Source organism: Monodelphis domestica, chromosome 3 (assembly GCF_027887165.1).
Source record: "Monodelphis domestica isolate mMonDom1 chromosome 3, mMonDom1.pri, whole genome shotgun sequence".
Classification (NCBI taxonomy): domain Eukaryota; kingdom Metazoa; phylum Chordata; class Mammalia; order Didelphimorphia; family Didelphidae; genus Monodelphis; species Monodelphis domestica.
In genome coordinates, this window is record NC_077229.1 from 123,301,970 (window position 1) to 123,322,347 (window position 20,378).

The 20,378-nt window shown below is 42.8% G+C and overlaps 2 protein-coding genes across 4 annotated transcripts in view; both read left to right on the plus strand.

The window, feature by feature from the left end:
* Positions 1-20,378, plus strand: part of ST3GAL1 (ST3 beta-galactoside alpha-2,3-sialyltransferase 1) — a 139,209-nt gene that overhangs the window by 9,428 nt on the left and 109,403 nt on the right. The gene's annotated exons all lie outside the window — the stretch shown is intronic.
* On the plus strand, positions 1,264-3,613 carry LOC103096476 (uncharacterized). The gene is given in 2 exon segments (XM_056823031.1): positions 1,264-1,565; positions 1,568-3,613. Coding segments are annotated over 2 exon segments (2,295 nt in total). The 5' UTR covers positions 1,264-1,295; the 3' UTR covers positions 3,593-3,613.

The window sequence follows — 20,378 nt, forward strand, 5'->3', positions numbered from 1 at the left end:
ACGAGACAGCAGCAGTACAGGGAGCAGGCTTACCCAGCCCTCCCCCAGCCCATCGCACCAGAGGTCGAGTACCTACAATGCAACTGCCGCCTCCCATTCCAGCGGAAGCCCCCTCCTCTACCACCGTCCTACCGGTTCTCACCATCGGACCTATGGTGGAAGGAGGTCCCCTTGTTTTTCAATATTGGCCTTTCACTTCTTCTGACTTGTATAATTGGAAACATCAAAACCCCCCTTTTTCTGAGCAGCCCCAGAAACTAATAGACCTGGTTGAGTCCATTTTTCTCACCCATAGTCCCACTTGGGACGACTGCCAGCAATTACTCAGTACGCTTTTCACTAGCGAAGAGCGAGATAGGATCTTTGCGGAAGGGAAAAAGCTGGGCTTGGGGGACGATGGGAGACCCACCACCGATCCTGTGCGCCTCGCCGTGGCGTTCCCCACTGAGCGGCCTGACTGGAACTTCGCCACTGATCAAGGTAGGGAGTGTCTTCAGTCCTACCGCCAGACTCTCCTTGCTGGGCTTCGGGCAGCAGCCTGTAAACCCACCAATTTGGCTAAAATTGATTCTGTTAGGCAGGGCCCCGAGGAGACCCCCGCTGCATTTCTTGAATGGCTGCAGGAAGCTTTTCGCATCTATTCCCCGGTGGACCCAACAGCACCCAATAGCCAGACAACTGTTCTCCTTGCCTTTGTCAATCAGTCAGCCCCTGATATTCGCAGGAAGCTCCAGAGGGCCGATGCATTTACAGCCCAATCTCTAACCGAATTACTTAAAGTAGCTGAGAAAGTTTTTAACTCCCGCGAAACCCCTGAGGAATGAGCTGACAGGCTGAGACAGGAGGACATTGCTAGACAGAAACAGAGACAGAAAGAGACCGAAGAACGGGAACTCAAGCGTTTGCAGGACCTCCAGTCCAGGGAAGAGAGGGCTAGGAAGCAGCTAATACGGACCCAACAACAAACAGCCCGGGTCCTCGTGGCAGCTCTAACCCAATCCCAACCCCCTCCCCTCGGTGAGCAACCGCCTGACAGGCGCCCACGGGGCCCTTGTTTCCTCTGCGGGAAAATTGGCCATTGGCAGCGTAACTGCCCCCAGAAGATGCAAGGGGGTATGAGGCAAGGCCGGCAAGGCCCCCCTCCCTCAAGGCGCTGGGATGGCCCCTCCAACATAGACAGGGGACGGCCCAATAGGAATGTTATCACCTTTGCTGAGGATGACTGAAGGGGACGGGTCTCAGGTCCCCTCCCTGAGTCCTGGGTAACGGCTTATATTGAGGGGAAACCCCTTCCCATGCTTGTGGATACGGGAGCCGAACATTCGGTCCTCCTGTCACCCTTGGGGAAGACCAGCTCCAAAACCTCCTTGATCCAAGGAGTGACGAGGTCTAGCCGATACCCCTGGACCACGGCACGGACCGTCAACCTAGGAACCCTCCAAGTTTCCCATTCCTTCCTCGTCATCCCTGAGAGCCAGGCTCCCCTTATCGGGAGGGACCTCCTCCACAAGATCGGGGCCCACATTCACTTTTCTCGCGGGACCGTGTCCCTCACAGATGATTCTGGGGCCCCCTCACGGTCCTTACCCTAGCCCTCCAAGATGAACACCTTTTATATTCGGACCCAGCCCCCCTGGACATTCCCCCCCATGTGCGACCGTGGGTGGAATCCATTCCTAAGGTCTGGGTGGAACTTTCCGGAGTTGGGCTGGCCATAAACCAACCACCCATCATCCCCCTCAAGAGTGGGGCCACCCCTATATGGGTTAAACAATACCCGATGTCAGCCGAGGCCAGAAATGGCATTCAACCTCACGTTAAGCGCCTTCTGGCCTCCAGGATCCTTACACCTTGCAAATCTCCATGGAACACTCCACTCCTCCCCGTCCGTAAACCAGACACAGGGGATTACAGACCCGTTCAAGACCTACGGGAAGTCAACAAGTGTGTTGAGGATGTCCACTCCACCATCCCAAACCCGTATACTCTCCTTAGCAACCTACACCCTTCCCTGACCTGGTATACTACTTTAGACTTGAAGGATGCCTTCTTCAGTCTCCCACTGGCCGCTGTTAGTCAGCCCATCTTTGCCTTTGAGTGGTTCTCCCCTGAAACCCACTCGATTATTCAACTCACCTGGACTCGACTTTCCCAAAGGTTAAAACTGAGCCCGACCATCTTTAGCAACGCTTTGGCGGAAGATTTGAAACCTTTTCGCCAGCTACACCCCACTGTGACTCTTTTGCAGTATGTAGATGACTTGCTGATCACCTCCCCTACAGAGGAATCCTGCAAGGAGGCTACAAGGGACCTCTTGCTCTGCCTCGAGGCCGCTGGCTACTGTGTCAGTGCCAAGAAAGCACATATAGCCCGCCGAGAGGTCACCTCCCTTGGCTATCGCCTGCACGATGGCCTCCGCTGGCTCACCCCAGCCATGACCCAGGCCATCCTTTCTTTCCCCACCCCCTCTTCGCCTCGGCAGGTACAGAAATTCCTGGGATCTGTGGGATACTGTCGCCTTTGGGTGCCCAACTTTGCAGAAACAGCAAAACCCCTCTATGCTGCCACCCGGGAAACCTCAAACTGGGTTTGGACGGAGGACATGGAAATAGCCTTCCAAGACCTCCGAAAGGCTATGCTGCAAGCACCGGCCCTAGCCCTTCCTGACCCAGAGAATCCCTATCAGCTGTTCGTTGAAGAACGTCAGGGGGTGGCGAAAGGGGTCCTCACTCAGAAACTGGGACCCTGGGACCGGCCGGTGGCCTGCCTTTCCAAACAGCTCGACCCGGTCTCAGCGGGATGGCCTTCCTGTCTCCGCATTATCACAGCAGTGGCCCTCCTGGTCAAGGATGCTGACAAACTCACACATGGCCAGCCGCTTCTCATCGCCACCTCGCACGCCATTGAGAGTGTCCTCCGTCAACCTCCGGTGCGCTGGCTGTCCCACGCTCGGCTGACCCACTACCAGTCACTCCTCCTGAATGAGGCTCAGCTGTCCTTCCGGGTAGTGTCCACCCTTAACCCCGCCACACTTCTCCCCACCAGGGATGACAACACCGAGACGCACTCCTGCCAAGAGATCCTTGTGGAATCGATATCTGCACGCCCTGACCTCAAGGACGTCCCTCTGGCAAATCCGGACCTCGTCTTCTTCACTGATGGCAGCAGATTCATGCCCCCACAAAGCAGGAGAGCCGGAGCAGCGGTAGTAGATCACACTGGCCAGGTCATCTGGGATGCTTCCCTCCCCGAGGGGACGTCAGCACAGAAAGCTGAACTGGTTGCCTTGACAGCAGCCTTGCGGGCAGCAAAGGACAAGCAGTCACTATATACACAGAGGCAGTCGCTATGCCTTCACAACCCTGCATGTGCATGCACCGATATACCTGGAAAGGGGGTTTTTCAGCTGGGAAGTCGGTGGCCCACCTCGAGGACATCCAAGATCTCCTCGCAGCTGTCTGGGAGCCCCATGCAGTTGCCGTTGTCCACACTCCTGGACACCAAAGTGGCTCGTCCCTCCCCACAGTGGGAAACCGCTGGGCAGACGAGGCGGCTAAGGCAGCAGCAACATGGAATCGGGCCCATACCCTAGTGTTGCCCATCCAGGCCAGCCCGGAGCCACCGAGTCCCCATCCCTCATCCCAAACCCCCCACCAGACCCTCCACAATATTCGGACAGTGACCACCGATGGATAAAAGGGAAGGAAGGACGGCCGGTTGGGTCTTTCTTCCAGGACCCTGCGGGTAACCTGCTTCTACCTAAAATCGCTGGCCAACTTTTGACCACCCACCTCCACCATCTCACGCACCTGGGTGCTAACAAGCTCCATGAACTACTCTGGAAAGGACGGATTCGCTTCCAAGACGCTCGGTCCTTCCTAACAGAATTAGTTGACAAGTGCACCGCCTGCCAGCTGACCCAGCCGGCAAACCCAAATTCGCACTTCGGAAACCGCCTCTGCAGCACCCGACCCTGTGAACACTGGGAACTCGATTTCACTGAAGTACAGCCTGGCAAATTTGGATTCTGGTACCTCCTAGTTCTTGTAGACACTTTCACAGGGTGGCCTGAAGCCTTTGCAACAAAGACTGAGACCCCCCAGGCAGTTGCTAAGATCTTGCTGGAAGAAATAATCCCTCGGTTCGGGGTACCCTCCTCTCTAGGCTCAGACAATGGCCCTGCATTTGTGGCCAAGGCCTTACAAGCACTGGCAGGGGGTCTCGGGGTCAAATGGAAATTACACTGTGAGTAAAACCCTCAGAGTTCAGGGCAGGTAGAAAGATTGAATCGGACCCTAAAAGAGACCCTTACTAAACTCACCCTGGAGACTGGCAAGGACTGGGTGACCCTCCTTCCCCTCGCCCTTTTTAAAGCCTGAAATACTCCGGGCCAGCTATCCCTTACCCACTATGAGATCCTTTATGGCTCCTTACCCCCTATTTTATCATTCCTTCCTTCCACCGAGAAAACACCCCCCCATCTGCGAGATTTTGTTTTTTCTCTTTCCCAGGTGCATGCCGAATTGTGGCCACGTCTTCGAGCCCGGTTTCAACCACCACCCCACGAGCCCCACCAATTCAAGCCAGGTGACTGGGTCTGGGCTAAGAGACACCGAAAGGAAACCTTGCAACCCAGGTGGAAAGGACCATACGTCGTCCTGCTGATCACCCCATCCGCAGTAAAGGTGGATGGCATTGGGCCCTGGATCCATCATTCCCACGTCAGGCTAGCCACAGCACCAAACCTAGGGTGGGAAGTCAAGGCCCATCCAAACAACCCGCTGAAGTTGACATTGAGCAAACCCTAATGGCTAGCCACTTCCAGCCCCTGTTCCCCATCCTTTTGGCAATAGAGGTACTGAACAGCGGTCCGTGCGCTGGGGATCGGATTCCCGGGTTGTTGTGTGCGAGAGGTAATACTCTTGTACTCATCCGTGACTCTTCAACTTGTCCCCCGCCCACGACGACCCTGAGCACATCAACGACACCCACTCCAGTAGACCAGGTAACCAGCACCAGCGACAGCGCCATCTCAACCACCACGACTGCCGCCAACACCGCCGTGACCCCTGAGGTTTCTACCTCAGCCAAAACCCTTTCCCAATGCCCCTTCACTGCCCCGGATTCCACGAAGCTTATCTGCGCCACTTGCCGGTAGCCCGCACCGGCCATAGAAGTGGATATTAACCAGCGGACAGTCCACACGACCCGTGGAAGAGATAAGCACCGCAGGGTCTCCCTCCTTAATCGTGTATCCCTGCGACCTGGCCGATACTTCCCCCTGTCGCTGTGACACGGCTCAATGCGCCAGTGCAGACTGCTATACTCAAAAAGGGACGGACTATGACCCCAGGACCCGACAATACTATGCCTGCCCGGCTTCGAACCCTGGGAAGCCGTAATGCCACTCACCAGGCCAGTACTATTGTTCTTCTTGGGGTTGTGAAACCCTGGCCACTAACTGGCAGACACAGGAACCCGACCGATATTTGCAAATGAAAAGACATACTGATGGCCAGAATCTCAACCTCACGGTACTACAGCCCGAGGACGTCGGATGGCTGTCCCGTAGGACTTGGGGGATTAGGCAGTATATGTCAGGAGCAGATGAAGGAGACCTCTTTCGCATCCAAAAGTTACCTATGGTGACCGCCCCATATTCCTGGGACCTAACCAAGCCCTAAGACCCCGACCCCAGCCGCCGCCCAGACCTGAGACCACGACAACTCTTGCTCCGGCTGTCAACAACTCAGCTAGTGCCCCAACCCCCATTGCAACCGCTGGAGCTCTGACAGCTGTAGCCCCTGGACCTGCAGCTCCCAGACCAAGCATTCCAACACCTAAACACTTATACCTGCTACAGGCGGCCTTCACAACTCAATTCCTTCGCCCCTAGTCTGAACACCAGCTGCTGGCTGTCGTGGCATTACCCCCTTACCTTGAAGCTTTTGCCATCAATGGCACCCCCCTTACCACCCACAGCGCCCAACAATTGCCTTGCAATTGGACCGAGACAGGCACAGGTTTGATTGTTCCCCTAGTGGGAGGGAAGGGCATTTGCGTCCTCAGGAATTCCTCTGCAATCTTGACTGCCGAAGTTGAGGCATGGGCAAAACAAGCCCCGAACTGCCATACCATCGCCACCTTCAATGGCACTGCAGGTACTCAGTATATGATCCCCCCTAACGGGACCCAGTTCTTGTGCTCAGTGACAGGGTTACAACCTTGCATATCCTCAGCAGGGCCCAGGGAGATTTGCCACTTGGTAGCGGTCACCCCACGAGTCACCGTACGGTCACATCAGGCCTTCATGGCCTTGTGGGAAAGACCTCAGATCCTTAGGGAAAAGAGGGCGCCTGGAGCCAATCACTAACCATTGCCACCCTTCTAGGGGCGGCAGGGGTGGGGACTGGAATAGCCGCCCTCACCACTCAAGAGCAGGGCCTGAGACACCTTACGGCTGCCGTGAACGAGGACCTCACGAAACTCAAAAGCACTCTGAGGTACTTAGAGAAATCCCACGACTCCCTAGCCGAAGTAGTCCTACAGAATAGGAGGGGCTTAGACTTGCTCTTCCTTAAAGAGGGAGGACTCTGTGCAGCCCTAGGAGAAGAATGTTGCTTTTATGCCAACCATTCCGGTATCATTAGGGACACCCTCCACCAGCTCCGAAAGGATCTCGAACAAAGGAAGAGAGCAGCTATTGGCCCTGGCTCACTACTCTGGTCTCGTCCCTCCTAGGATCCCTCACCATCCTAATCCTACTCTTAACATTTGGCCCCTGTATTCTCAACCGCCTTGTCCGGTTTGTGAAGGATTGTCTGGATGCCGTTCAGGTGTTGGCCCTCCGACAACAGTACCATCCCCTAGCCACTATCGAGCCCCAAGCCCAGGGCTGCGAGATGCCCCCACAGACAGGCCTTCCTTCTGACCCTTGAGAGAAAAAGAGTAGGGAATGAGGGAGCCCCAAGCAGGGAGCTACTCAGTACAACATGTATCACTGTAGAACATCTGGCCAACAGACCCCTGTCAGGAAACATGAACGTGTCAACACCCAACACTTAGATTCCAGGAGAATCTAGTACCGATGCCCAAAACATAGATTCCAGGAGAACTTGTGGGCCATGTATGGTGGTTAGTGATATGCTGTCAGGCTTCGGGTATAAAAGACTGTACTCACAACTGCAGGCGGAACTCTTGTGCTGAGCTTTCCCTGGCGCGTACCAGAATAAAGAACCCTTCTGCTTAATTGCATTGTCTGTGGGTCTCTCCTTGGTGGTGGGCGACGTACTGGACCCTAACAATATAATTATATTATGTATTAATAATATATTATTCTATATAATATTGATAATATTACTCAGATACAAATATCAGTCATCTTACCTCTCCCCACATTCACACCATCTCTACTATTCCAGGCCTTTTTTAGAAAATAATGATTTAATAGTTTTACTTTTATGCAGTGTTTTGTAGCTTTCACATTCATAATGTATTTTCTCATCTCTCATGAGGAATCTGTAATCATCATTTCATGATCCCCACAATGGTCTCACTTCATCACCCATCCCCCAACCTGTGAAGTAGACAAGTATTGAGTCTTAGAATCGATACTTTCTATCCATTCTAAGACAGAAGGTAAAGGTTCTTTTTATTTTTTAAAGAGCCTACATTGTGCCAGGCAGTGTGCTAAGATTTACGAATTTTATCTCATTGAATCCTCATAGCTCTGAGAAGTGTAGATGCTATTATTATCCCCATTTTACGTTTGAGGAAACTAAGGCAGATAAGAGATTAAGTGACTCTTCTAAGGTCAAATAAGCTTTTAAGTGTCTGAGGCAGGATTTTACAGCAGGTCTTCAAAACTCCAGGACCAGAGCTCTTATCCACGGAAACATTTAGCTTTAGTAGTCCCTGGGACCAAAAAATAAACAAAAAACCCCAAAAAAACAAAAAAAAGGATTTTTTTTTTGAGAGGGAAGGGAAATGGACCTGCCTTTGATTAACAACTTTCTCACTACCCATATGGCCTTTGCAAGGCCACTTGACCTTATTGGGCCTCAGTTTCCTTTGGAAAATAAGGATATTAGGAACCATCAAAAATGAAAGTAGCATTTGTATAGTGGCTGTGTCTAGCACTTTACAAATTAGTATCATTTGATCCTCACAGCAAGCCTGGAAGGTAGTGCTATTTAGGGTCATCCTCATTAAAACTCACCCTAACTTTAAATCTGTGCTCCTGCAACCTTACAAAGTATCCTCCTTCCTTGAACTAGGTCGTTAATAATTGAGCTAGAATTGGAATTCAGGTTCTCTCCAAATCCTGTGATTTTTCCATGATGCAACACTATATAAATAAAGTATTTTAAAAAAATATTTCAATTTAAAATTTATAAGTTTCAACTTTTAAGTTTTTTTAATGTAAGATCAAAGTAAACTGAATATTTTTGTTGATGAAAATCTTTACCTTATGAGAGCATTCTTCAGATTTTCAGATAGCTCCCCCTTATGGTTCTGAATGCGAAAGCAGGATGACAATGGCTTTTTTTTTTAATAGCCATTTGATAAGTCTTTGAGCAAGATGGCACATGGCCCAATGCCAGGTTTCATCTAACTCTGTCCCTATTTGGTAGAAACACTCAATTTTGCCTTCTTCTACAGTGGTATTATGGTAATGTCTCTTAGTGAATTGAACTCTAACTCTTAAGTTGGGAAGATCCAGTCTCAAATCTCATTCCTGACACATGCTGACTAGAGAAGGCATTTAAACTTCCAAGGCATCAAATAAAACCAATACATTTGAAATTAGAAAGAAAAAAATGAACCTGGGAAGTGGGGGATTTTATAGCAAATTTCTCTAATAAATGTCTCATTTCTCAAATATATGTATAATGAGACAAGTTTATAAAATAAGTAAGTATTGTTCCCCAACTGATAAATGGTCAAAAGGATAACAGGAAAACTAAAAAAAATCAAAGCTGTCTATAGTTACATAAAAAAGTTCTATATTAGAGAAATGCAAATTTAAATAATTCTGAGGTATGACCCCACACCTTTCAGAAATGACAAATGCTGGATGGGATGTGGGGAAATAGGTACACTAATAAACTATCTGTTGAGTTGTGAACTCATACAACCATTCTGGAGAACAATTTAGAATATTGCCTACAGGGCTATAAAATTATACATACACTTTGACCCAGCAATACTACTACTAAGTCTGTCAAAGGTAAAGGAAAAGGACCTACTTATACAAAAATATTTATAGCAGCTCTATTTATGGCTACAAAACATTGGAAATTCAGGGGATACTCATCAGTTGGGAAATAGCTGGACTTGTTTTGGTATATGATGTGTCAGAGTACTAATGTACTATAAGAAATAATGGGGGGAGTAGTTTCAGAATAACCTGGAAAAATCCATATGAATTGATGCAGAGTGAAATGAGCAGAACCTGGAGATCATTGTATATAGTAACAACAACATTTTAATAGCGATCAATTGTGAAAGACTTAGCTACTCTAGTCAATACAATGGTCCAAGTTATTTCTGAAGGATTTCTGATGAAAAATGATCTCTATCTCCAGAGAGGGAACTGATGAACCCAATTCAGATTGTACTATAATTCTTTCACTTTATTTTTCTTCCTTTTTTTTTTTTACAACATGACTAATATGGAAATCTGTTTTGCATTTCATATGTTGGGTGGGTAAGAGACTGGAGAGGAGGTAATTTGGAATTCAAATTTTTTCTTTTAGTGTTAAAAGTAAATAATAAACTTTAAAAAAATCTTTCAGTGGACCAGGCCCCTCTCTAAGACTATCAATCTAGGAAAACTATTGTTTTCTTGGTAGAGGAAGTTACTCAATGGGAGTCCCCAAGACTGATGGAATCATAGATGTAGTCAAACCTGTCTATCTTTCTATCTATCTATCAATAAATATACCGATATAAAATAAATAATATATAAGCATTAGATAAACATAGATAGATGATAAGAAAGAAAGAAAGAAAGAAAGAAAGGAAGAAAGAAAGAAAGGAAGAAAGAAAGAAAGAAAGAAAGAAAGAAAGAAAGAAAGAAAGAAAGAAAGAAAGAAAGAAAGAAAGAAAGAAAGAAAGAAAGAAAGAAAGAAAGAAAGAAAGAAAGAAAGAAAGAAAGAAAGAAAGAAAGAAAGAAAGAATCTCATTAAGAACAGTGTAGTATTTCGGAAAGAGTAGATGTCTCTTGAGTCAAAAGATCTGGGTCTCCATCTTAGTTGTACAAGACTTTGAGTCATTTCCCTCCTCTGGATCTTGGTTTTCTCATTTAGGTCAGAGAAGATGATCTTTAAGGTTTCTCCCAGATCTTGGCCTATTATTTTAATTCTCAGTGTTTGGGGAAGAAAGAAAAAAAAATGGACATAAACCCTCAGACACCAATTGGGAATTTACTATCCCAAGCTCAATGCTTCTTAAATATAACCAGTTTGAATCCATACTGAACCACTAGAGTAATTACCTAGTTACCTTCATACATATTTACTTAGTAGAAAGCATTTGAAAAGAACAAAGAATTCTAACTGCTAACATACCAGGTACAATGGAGTGATGCCAAAGAATCATTTCTATCTAGAGTGCATGAAACAATGCTTCATTAAAGACCAAGTCTGTCTAATTAGACATTTACCTTCTGGAAATTCAAGCATATTTAAAAACAAGAAGAAAACAGTTTTCTCTTTATTCAGAAGACTGGACCAAAGGGGGGTGGGGTGGGGGGGAATCCTGCTTTTGAAATCTCATAATAAAGGAATCTCTTCTATAGATTGTTATTAAATCTTTGAGTTAGAAGGGACATCTGAGATATTAGTCCTACTCATCTGTTAGATTAATGAACTAATTAGTTGATCATTCATCCATCAAGCATTTATATGCTAGGGGCTGTGTTGGCTTTTGAATCACCCCAGAAATGATCATCCTGCCTCTGCCAGTGATATAGCAGATTCTCCCCTCAATTTGTCTAGCCCTAACCTCTCTCCTGACTTCAGTCTCACTCCTCCAGATGCCTATTGGAGATTCTGAACTGGATGTCTCACAGACATCTTAAATTCCAAAATTTAGCTTATCATCATTTCCCCCAAATCACTTATGATGTCAAAAGTACCACCATCTTCTTAGTTACCTAGACTCAAAACTGAAGTATCATCTTTGACTCTTCATTCTTACCACTCCCAGATCCAATCAGTTATCCTCTCCTCATTTTCCTCCTTATTATACTCTGTGATCCTGAGACACTAGCCTACTTGCTATTGCCTGTGAAAGATATTCCATATCCCAACACCAGGTATTTCCAATGTTAAGCCTTCTCCTCCTCCTCTTCCTCCTTTCTTCCCCCTGGCTTCCCTGCCTTCTTTCATATTTCAGCTTAAATTCTACCTTCTGTAAGAAGCCTTCCTTAATTGTAGTGCCTTCCTTCTGAGATGACCTTCAACTTATCTTTTCTGTATTTTACTTACATAGTTATTAGTTTATTGTCTCCCCCTGAAACTTTGTTTTACCTTTCTTGATATCCCCAGCACTTAGCATAGTACTTGACACATAGTAGGTGCTTAATAAATGTTTGTTGACCTACATTTTCACTTTTAGATGGTTCTAATGCCTAGAAATTTAATAATAAATTACATCTCCATAGATTTTCATAGATGAGAAAACTGAGACTCCAAGTTTAAGTGACTCGTCCAAGGTTTTCCAACCAATAAATCTTAGAACCTGGCTCTAATACATGTTTCTCATGAATTCAAGTTCAACAGACAGTTTTAAGTTGAGCTGATGGGGTTGAAGATTCTGTTGAATTGAACTGAAATTTGAATGTCAGGGAGGAATGTTCAATATAAGGACAAAGTCTCCAAAGGACAGGCTACAGACTTCCTATGGAAAAATTATTGCTACCTCATTGCATACACCCAAATGCCAGGACATTTCTAATTTATCAGTCAACAGGATACACTTCTTCCTCTCTATCCCCTGTACTTTCTCCCTAAATCCAAAGCCCAGATTAGCCTCTATCCTCTGGTGATTAAATTTAGCTTTAGACAATCAAGATATGACTGTAGGTTAGGTAGTGTAAGACACTGGTCTCCAACTCAGTCTTGTTGATTTAGAAAACCACAAATTTTCTCTCTTGTATTATATTTTTATTTATTTTGTTAAACATTTCCCAATTGCATTTTAATCTGGTGGAACTCCAATTTTGACAGCTCTGATGAAGTCCCACATTCTCTAGAGTGGGCTTCAGAAAACAAGTTCTAAATGGGACTCTAAGACAGCAAATTGCTTCCCTTTGAATGAGCCTTCCTCAATTTCTTCATTTCTAAATGGAGGTTTGGGGGTTGTAATCTGCTAAACTGACTTAAACTACTACTAATGTCCTTCCCAGGTTTAAAATTATTGCCATTCTAATATAATAATAGGAATAATAGAAAACTGTTGTTGTTCTCATTAAAGTCATGTCCATCTCTGTGTCCCCATTCGGGGTTTTCTTGATCAAGACACTGGAGTATTTTGCCATTTCCTTCTTCAGCTCATTTTTTTTTAAATTTTATAGTATTTTATTTGATCATTTCCATGCATTATTCGTTAAAGACAAAGATCATTTTCTTTTCCTCCCCCCCACCCTCCATAGCTGATGCGTGATTCCACTGGGTATCACATGTGTTCTTGCTTCAAACCCATTGCCATGTTGTTAATATTTGCATTAGAGTGTTCGTTTAGAGTCTCTCCTCTGTCATGTCCCCTCAACCGCTGTAGTCAGGCAGTTGCTTTTCCTCGGTGTTTCTACTCCCACAGTTTGTCCTTTGCTTATGGATAGTGTTTTTTCTCCTAGATTCCTGCAGATTGTTCAGGAACATTACCCTGCCACTAATGGAGAAGTCCATACGTTCGATTATACCACAGTGTGTTTGTCTCTGTGTACAATGTTCTCCTGGTTCTGCTCCTCTCACTCTGCATCACTTCCTGGAGGTCGTTCCAGTCTCCATGGAACTCCTCCACTTTATTATTCCTTTTTGCACAATAATATTCCATCACCAACATATACCACAATTTCTTCAGCCATTCCCCAACTGATGGGCATCCCCTCGTTTTCCAATTTTTGGCCACCACAAAGAGCGCAGCTATGAATCTTCAGCTCATTTTAAATGAAAATGAGACGAAGTTAGTGACTTTCCTAGGGTCACATAGCTAATAAGTATCTGAGCCTGGATTTGAATTCAGGAAGCTGAGTCTTCCTGATTTCAGTCCTAGCAGTCCATCTACTATGCCACTTAGCTGCCCAGAAAGCATTCATGTAGCACTTGAATTCATATTCTATAATTTCATTCACAATAGTTATAATTATGCATATAATTTACATATGAGATACAATTTATATTAATATAATTATAATTTAATTTATAAAGTTTCTCAAGCTTTTTACATATATTACCTCATTTGATGTTCACAACTACCATCAAAGGTAGAGTCAATTATTATCCCCATTTTACAGATGAGGATACTGAGGCAAACAGAGGTTAAGTGACTTGTTCGGGTAAACACATGCAGCTAGAGTTTCAGGTTGCATTTGAAATCAGGTTTTCCTGACTCCAGGTCCAGCTTTATACCATGCCACCATGGATGTTGGTATGTTCATTCTAGTAACATTTTTATTGTGTACAGAGCAGAAATCTAAGTACTGGAAGAAACAAAAAGTAAATAAACATTTTTCTTTGCTGTTCCATGCTTTCTTTTAAAAATGCTGTTAATCCTACCACCTGGTGGAGAATTGGATGAATGAGAACTATTGCCTGGTAAACATTTTAGTAGCAACAATGAGAATAACTTGTCTTTATTGAATGTATTTCTAGATAATTCTAAAGCATGATTTTATGTATCAAAATCCAACCCTTTAGGGAGTATAAATCAACATTTGAATATACCTCTGTAGCTTTAGTTAATTCTCATCTAACCCTCCATACAGATTAAGACAAACAGAAGTGACCCTTGCCATCAAAAAAATTTAAAATTAAGGGCACCTAGGTCCCCAGTGTGCCACACATCTGGAAAATTCTTCAGGTGCAATAGGTATGTAATATGAAGGCTTAGTTGCCTTTGAGTAAAGCAATGATCCTATTGGCCACAGTTTTCAACTTCCTCTGGATAATCTCTCTTCTCATAGGCAGTGCCAGAGCCCCAGAATATTGATGATGTCATGTTCACTCTGATTGGTTAATTGAGGAGAAAGACATGACAATTTCATGTTTAGACAGGGTAGGGCCAAGAGGAATAGAATCTCAGTCAGAAGGGACCCTGGAGGAATCCTTAGAGGCAGAAGAATTCCAAGAAATTATTATATAGAGATCCTAATCTATATTAAAATGCTTCTAACTTCCCCTTCCTCCACTTTCTTCTCTTTTCTCACTTCCTCTTCTAAGGATTAGGTAATTTGATTTAGGGCATTTAAAATGCTTTTATAATAAAAAACAAGAGTGTTAGACTGCTAAGGTATTCTTTAAAAGTAGCTTGGCAGGGGCCAGCTAGGTGGCTCAGTAGATTGAAAGCCAGGCCTAGAGAGGGGAGGGGTCCTGGGTTCAAATCTAACTTTATGACAATTCCTAGCAATGTGATTCTGTGACTTAACCTCCATTGCCTAGCCCTTACTTCTCTTCTGCCTTGGAACCAATATACAGTTTTAATTCTAAGAAGGGTTTAAAAAAAAAAGCAAACTGACAGTGAAATTTCTCAAGATTATTGTAAATATCTTTTTTTTTTTCCTACAGTGGGTCAGGAGATATCTGTGTTAATTTAAATCCTGAATTCCACTGTCTGGATCTATGCTTTGCTTCTGTTAAAAGCAGGAAAGGTAATTGAATATGAAACTTCTTTAAAGCCTATTCCTGCCCTATTATTCTAGGCTTTGGTGGCACAAAATTCTAGATTGTACAATAAACTGTCAGGGATGCCATTTTTCCCATGGTGACTGATTAAAAAGAATCACTTCTGTATTATTAAGAGTCCAGGAATACTGAGTAGAAAGAACGATGAGTAAAAGGTAGTAAGAAGTTTGTAAGTACCTTCTGAGTCATCAAGTTTCTAAAATATGCCTAGGATATTTCCAAGACTGAGCACATTTTCTAATATTCCAAGGCTCTGACAGTAATTTGGAAATAGAATAAATGGTAACTTTCTCATGATTAGAATATATGACCACTTGAAATGTCCTAGTTCCCCAGATCATACTAGATAACAGATAGGTTACTATTTGTCAAGTCAAATCAGTTCCATGAGAATCAATGCTATGTTCCAGCATCATGCTAAGCCCTGGGGAACCAAAGAAAGGTAAAAGACAATCCTAGCTCTCAAGGAGCTCACAGTCCAATGGGTGGGACAATACATGAACAATGTACATAGGACCCTTATACCTTATATCACATAATGGAAACTTAATGAATATTTATTGACTGACTCACTAATCAAATGGGAGTTAATCTTTGGGGAAATCCATTAACATTGAGGAGAATCAGAAATGGCTTATTTTAGAAGATGGAATTTTAGTGGAAACTTGAAGGAAGCGAGGGGGCAGAGACAAGGAGAAATATTAGCAAGCATAGGCACAGTAGATGAAAAGGCCCATAATTGGGAGATGAGGTATCATATCCTGGGATCACTTGGTGAATCAGAGTATATGGAGGGGTACAAGGAAAGTATTAGAAGCCAGGAAAGGTATGAGGGTGTCAGACTATGCAGGGCTTTCAAAGTCAAAACTACATCTGGATTTGTTTAGTGAGAGTATTACATTCTAATATTATAAACTTATATCAGGCAAATTCAGATCCACTGGATCAGAGAACTTAACAAATGAAAGATCTTGAAAACAGAATCTTAGGGGCTGGAACTGAATTACAGGTGAGCAAAATGAAAGGAAAAGAGAAATGACTTCACATAGTTAGAGGCAGAGCCTAGATAATTATCCAGGTCTCCTAATGCCCTTTCTCATGTACCTTTCATGACATTGCTTTAGAGGGAAGATATAAATAAGATTTGTAAAATGGAAAGAGCATTAAAATAGAACTGAGATGATCTGTGTTGCAATTTTGATTTTCTTTGTGAATTTAGACAAGCCATTTCACTACTCTTGGTCATAATTTACCTTCTCCTTCTATAAACTTTGAAGATCTATACAATGAGGGGATCTTAACCTGGGGTCTGTGAATGTATTTTTAGAAATATTTTGATAATTTGTTTGATAGAATTAATTTCTTCTGTAAGCCTACTTATTTTATCCATTTAAAAACATAATTCTGGGAAGGGTTCCCTAGGCTTCATCAGACTTCCAAAGGGATCCAAGATAGATTAAAACAAACAAACAAACTAAGAATCTTTAGCTAAATTCTCCAAAGTTGCTTCTATCTCCAACATTTTATATTCTACTATTATAAATTTTAAGTTCCTTTCCAGATCCAACATTATGTGGTTAATCACATTAATCACAGATTAGTAGACAATATTGACCTTTCAATATCTGTTCCTCTTCTTGGAAATTCCTCCCCTCCCTGACATACCTATCATCTGTATCATTCTAGTATGTGGCTAAAGTTCTTGATGATGAATACATACCTTCATAGGAAGATTTGTATATTAATAAAAGACTACCTTTGGAGCTAGAACTGACCAAGATTGATTAATCAGTTATTGCTATCTCTGTGAAGGTGAACATCACTTAATGTTTCTCAGCCTCAGTTTCTTTGTGTGGAAAACAAGAGGGTTTATCGTAGATGGCCTATGAAGTACCTTCCACCTCTAAGCTTATAATCTCATCATCATAGAGACCCAATGGTGTAGATCTGAAAGTGATGGAATTTCATATATCATTAACACCTCAGTGGAGGAAATCTCCTTGTGTCAAGTCCTCTGCTCTTACTCCTTACTTACACCTGATTCTACTTATGTCAAAGATGGATATCCCTAGAAGCCATAGCTTACTATGCATGACAGACAGCAGAGAATAGACATTTTAGGGAGGCATTTTTTGATAGAACAAGGCAAAAAATTATAGCTATTTTAAACATTTTATGCTATAATTAGATTCAGATTCACAAGATTTTGAACTGGAAGGCACCATCAAGATCACCCCCATCTACAAATGAAACAACTAAACACCAGATGGTCACCCAACTAATACCCAGTAGAGCCTAGATTTTAACTCAGAACTTCACACTGCAAATCCAGCCTGTCCATTACATCATATTGAGAACACTAACCAACAGTGAGCCTTTGAACTTCCTTTCTCACTTGAGCACAGTTAGATCAAGTTGTTATGTTGGCCACCATGATTCCTTATATCTGTTCATATGCCTCAGATTAACTGTGTAATTGCCAAATTCCCACTTGATTTTGTTTTTTTAGAGTCAGAGGCCAGAACACTGATAAAAGCACCAAGGGAACAAAATGAGGCTCTGCCTTCAAAAAACCATAAATAAGAGTTAATATTGGCAATCAGGGTCAAATTCTGGGGAACACACAGTTTTATTATTGCCATTACAGTTTATAGATCTGTCTTCCTACATCCTAACTCACAATCTTGTGAGCATATCAGAAAGTTCACTTCTCTACTCTCCCCTCTCCTCCCCTTTTCTCTACTCCCTTCCTTTCCCCTCTCATTCTCTTTCCTCCTCTTACCTCTTCTCTTTCCTTCTCTCCCCTCCCCTTTTCATTTTCTTTCCTCTTCTCCCCTCTCCTCCTCTCTTTCCTTTTCTCCCCTCTTTCCCTTCCCTCCTTCCCCCTTCCTTCTCTTTTTCTTTCCAACACTCCCCTCTCCTTCTCTTCCCTCCTCTCTCCTCCCCTATAATCTTTATATATATATATATACATATATATATAACATGTTTATGTCAGATATATACATGCACATACGTACCATCTTTATATATACACACACAAGTATACACATAAATAAATGTTTGTTTCTATGTGCGTATATAATTTGTTGTTGTTCAGTCATTTTCATTCACTTCTAACTCTTCTGGTGCCCTTTTGGTGTTTTCTTGACAAAGATACTAGAGTGGTTTACCATTTGCTTCTCCAGTGTACATACATACACACACACATGTGTTTGTGTGTTTTGTATATTCATATATCCATATGTATACACATGTGTGCATACTCACACAGAGACTAATCAAATGCTTGGGCTTTGCTGAAAGAGAAATATGAACCAGATTCCAAACCAAAAATCAGCCAAGGGCACCTCACGGTGAGAAAGTTCTGCAGGAAACAGAAAGGAGATCTGATTATCAAATGGGCTTCTGTGACATGAGTTTCAGCATTAAAGGCTGAGGAATGCAGAGGTGGAAATACAGTAACTCTCAGATATCCAGTGTCTATTGGAAAACAGATCTTAGGAAAATTAGTTTGAGAAATACTTGTCATTCAGCCCCTTCATTTTATGGTGGAAGAAATGGAGTGGAGACACAGATGAGAATCTGCTTGTCCATGATTATATTGGTAGTAAATTGAAGAACTATTTTATGTCTTCACACTAAAATCCATCTCTTTGCACTGTCACCTGTAAACATAGTTTTGAGGTATTCTCAGCTTCTTAATGGATTTTATATAATAAGCAACACAATGAGTTAACAATGCCAACTTTCTTTTCCACTCTCTTCTGTTTTCAGTCCTAAACCCTGGATTCTAATCCTGGCTCTGCTACTCACTAGCTCTTTGACTTTGGGCACAAACCATTTAACCTTGGCATGCCTCCATTTCATTATCTATAAAATTATGGAGTTGGATTATATGAATTGTGAGGCACGTGATAGCTGCAGATATATTTTATCACCATCCTGTGACCTTGCTGGACCTCACTTTCATTTTGAATTTTAATCTCTTGGATGCCTTCCAGTTCTCATCCACCTATCTACTCCATAAAAGAGTAAAGAACCCTAAAAGAGACCAGCTTTGGAGATTGGTTTGTCCCACTTGATTCCAAAGGGAAGAGTTGACAATAATAATCATAACAATAATAGCTAGTAATTCTAGACCATTTTAAAGTTCACTAACTGCTTTACAAATATCATATTTTATCCTCACAATAAACCTGGGAGGTAAGTGCTATTATTATCCCGATTTTACAGAGGAGGAAACTGAGGGATGAGAAAGGTCACATACCATGGTCACATACCAGATTTGAACTCAGGTCTTCTTGGTTCCAGATATAATGCTCTATCTTAGATCCTATCTAATGCTCTATCTTAGATCCTCTTTATTCTATGGCACCTTGGTGAAAATAATAGCCAGATTTTGATTTGATATAATTTCTAAAAAATTAGAGCTGTCCAAATGAGGATAGATGTATATTGTCATACATACAAGTATATATGTGGAGAGACAGACAGAGAAATTGATTGTGGGCTCAATTCTAGACCATTTCAATAAAGCAGATATCACAAAAAAATGTGGATTATAACTTTAGAATTGGAAAGATGCTCAGAGGTTCATCTCATGTAACCCCCTCATTTTACAGATGAGGAAACTAAGGTCCTCTAGAAATGTATATTTTAATCAGAGAGACAACATTAAAATATCTCAGACATAAGATTTCTATGAAGTAGGAATGAGCCTTTACTTAAGCTCCAAGACACTGTGATAAGGGGTTTTTTTTTTGGTTTTGTTTTGTTTTTTTGCTTCATTTGATACTCATAACCAAATTGTTGAGGTAGATGTTACTACTATCTCAATTTTACAGTTGGGGAAACTGAGGCTGAAAAATTTAAGTAAACTTCCCCAGGAAATATCTGAGGTCAAATTTGAACTCAGGACTTCCTGACTCTCAGTCTAGTGCTTCATCTATTTTATCATTCAGCTACCTCAATAGAACCAGCATTCAGACCCAATCCAACACTTTCCCCACTATCTTGCTGTCATGCTAAGGACAAAAGCATTTTTGTTATGCCATACCAGATATTTGTTTGTTTGTTTGTTTTTAATAGACAGGTTGTTGTTATTTTTAGCTTTCAGGGCAAAAAATGATGAGTTTTAAAAGATTGGATTTTTGTTTAAAATTTCCTAATTACTTGTTAAAAATTTAACAATCATTTAAAAATTTTGAGTTCCAATTAATTTTCCTTCCTCTCACCTCTTTCCCCTCCTTGAGAAGGCAGGCAGTTGGGTATTAATTATACATGAGAAACCAGGCAAAACATATTTCTAAATTAGCCATGTTATAAAAGAAAATACAAACAACATAAATCAAGGAAAAGTTTTTAAAAATTTAAGTATTGCATTCTGTATATTGTAATCTGTGTTCAGAGTTCATCAGTTTTCTCTCTGGAGGTGAATAGCATTTTCCAAAATGGGTTCTTTGGAATTGT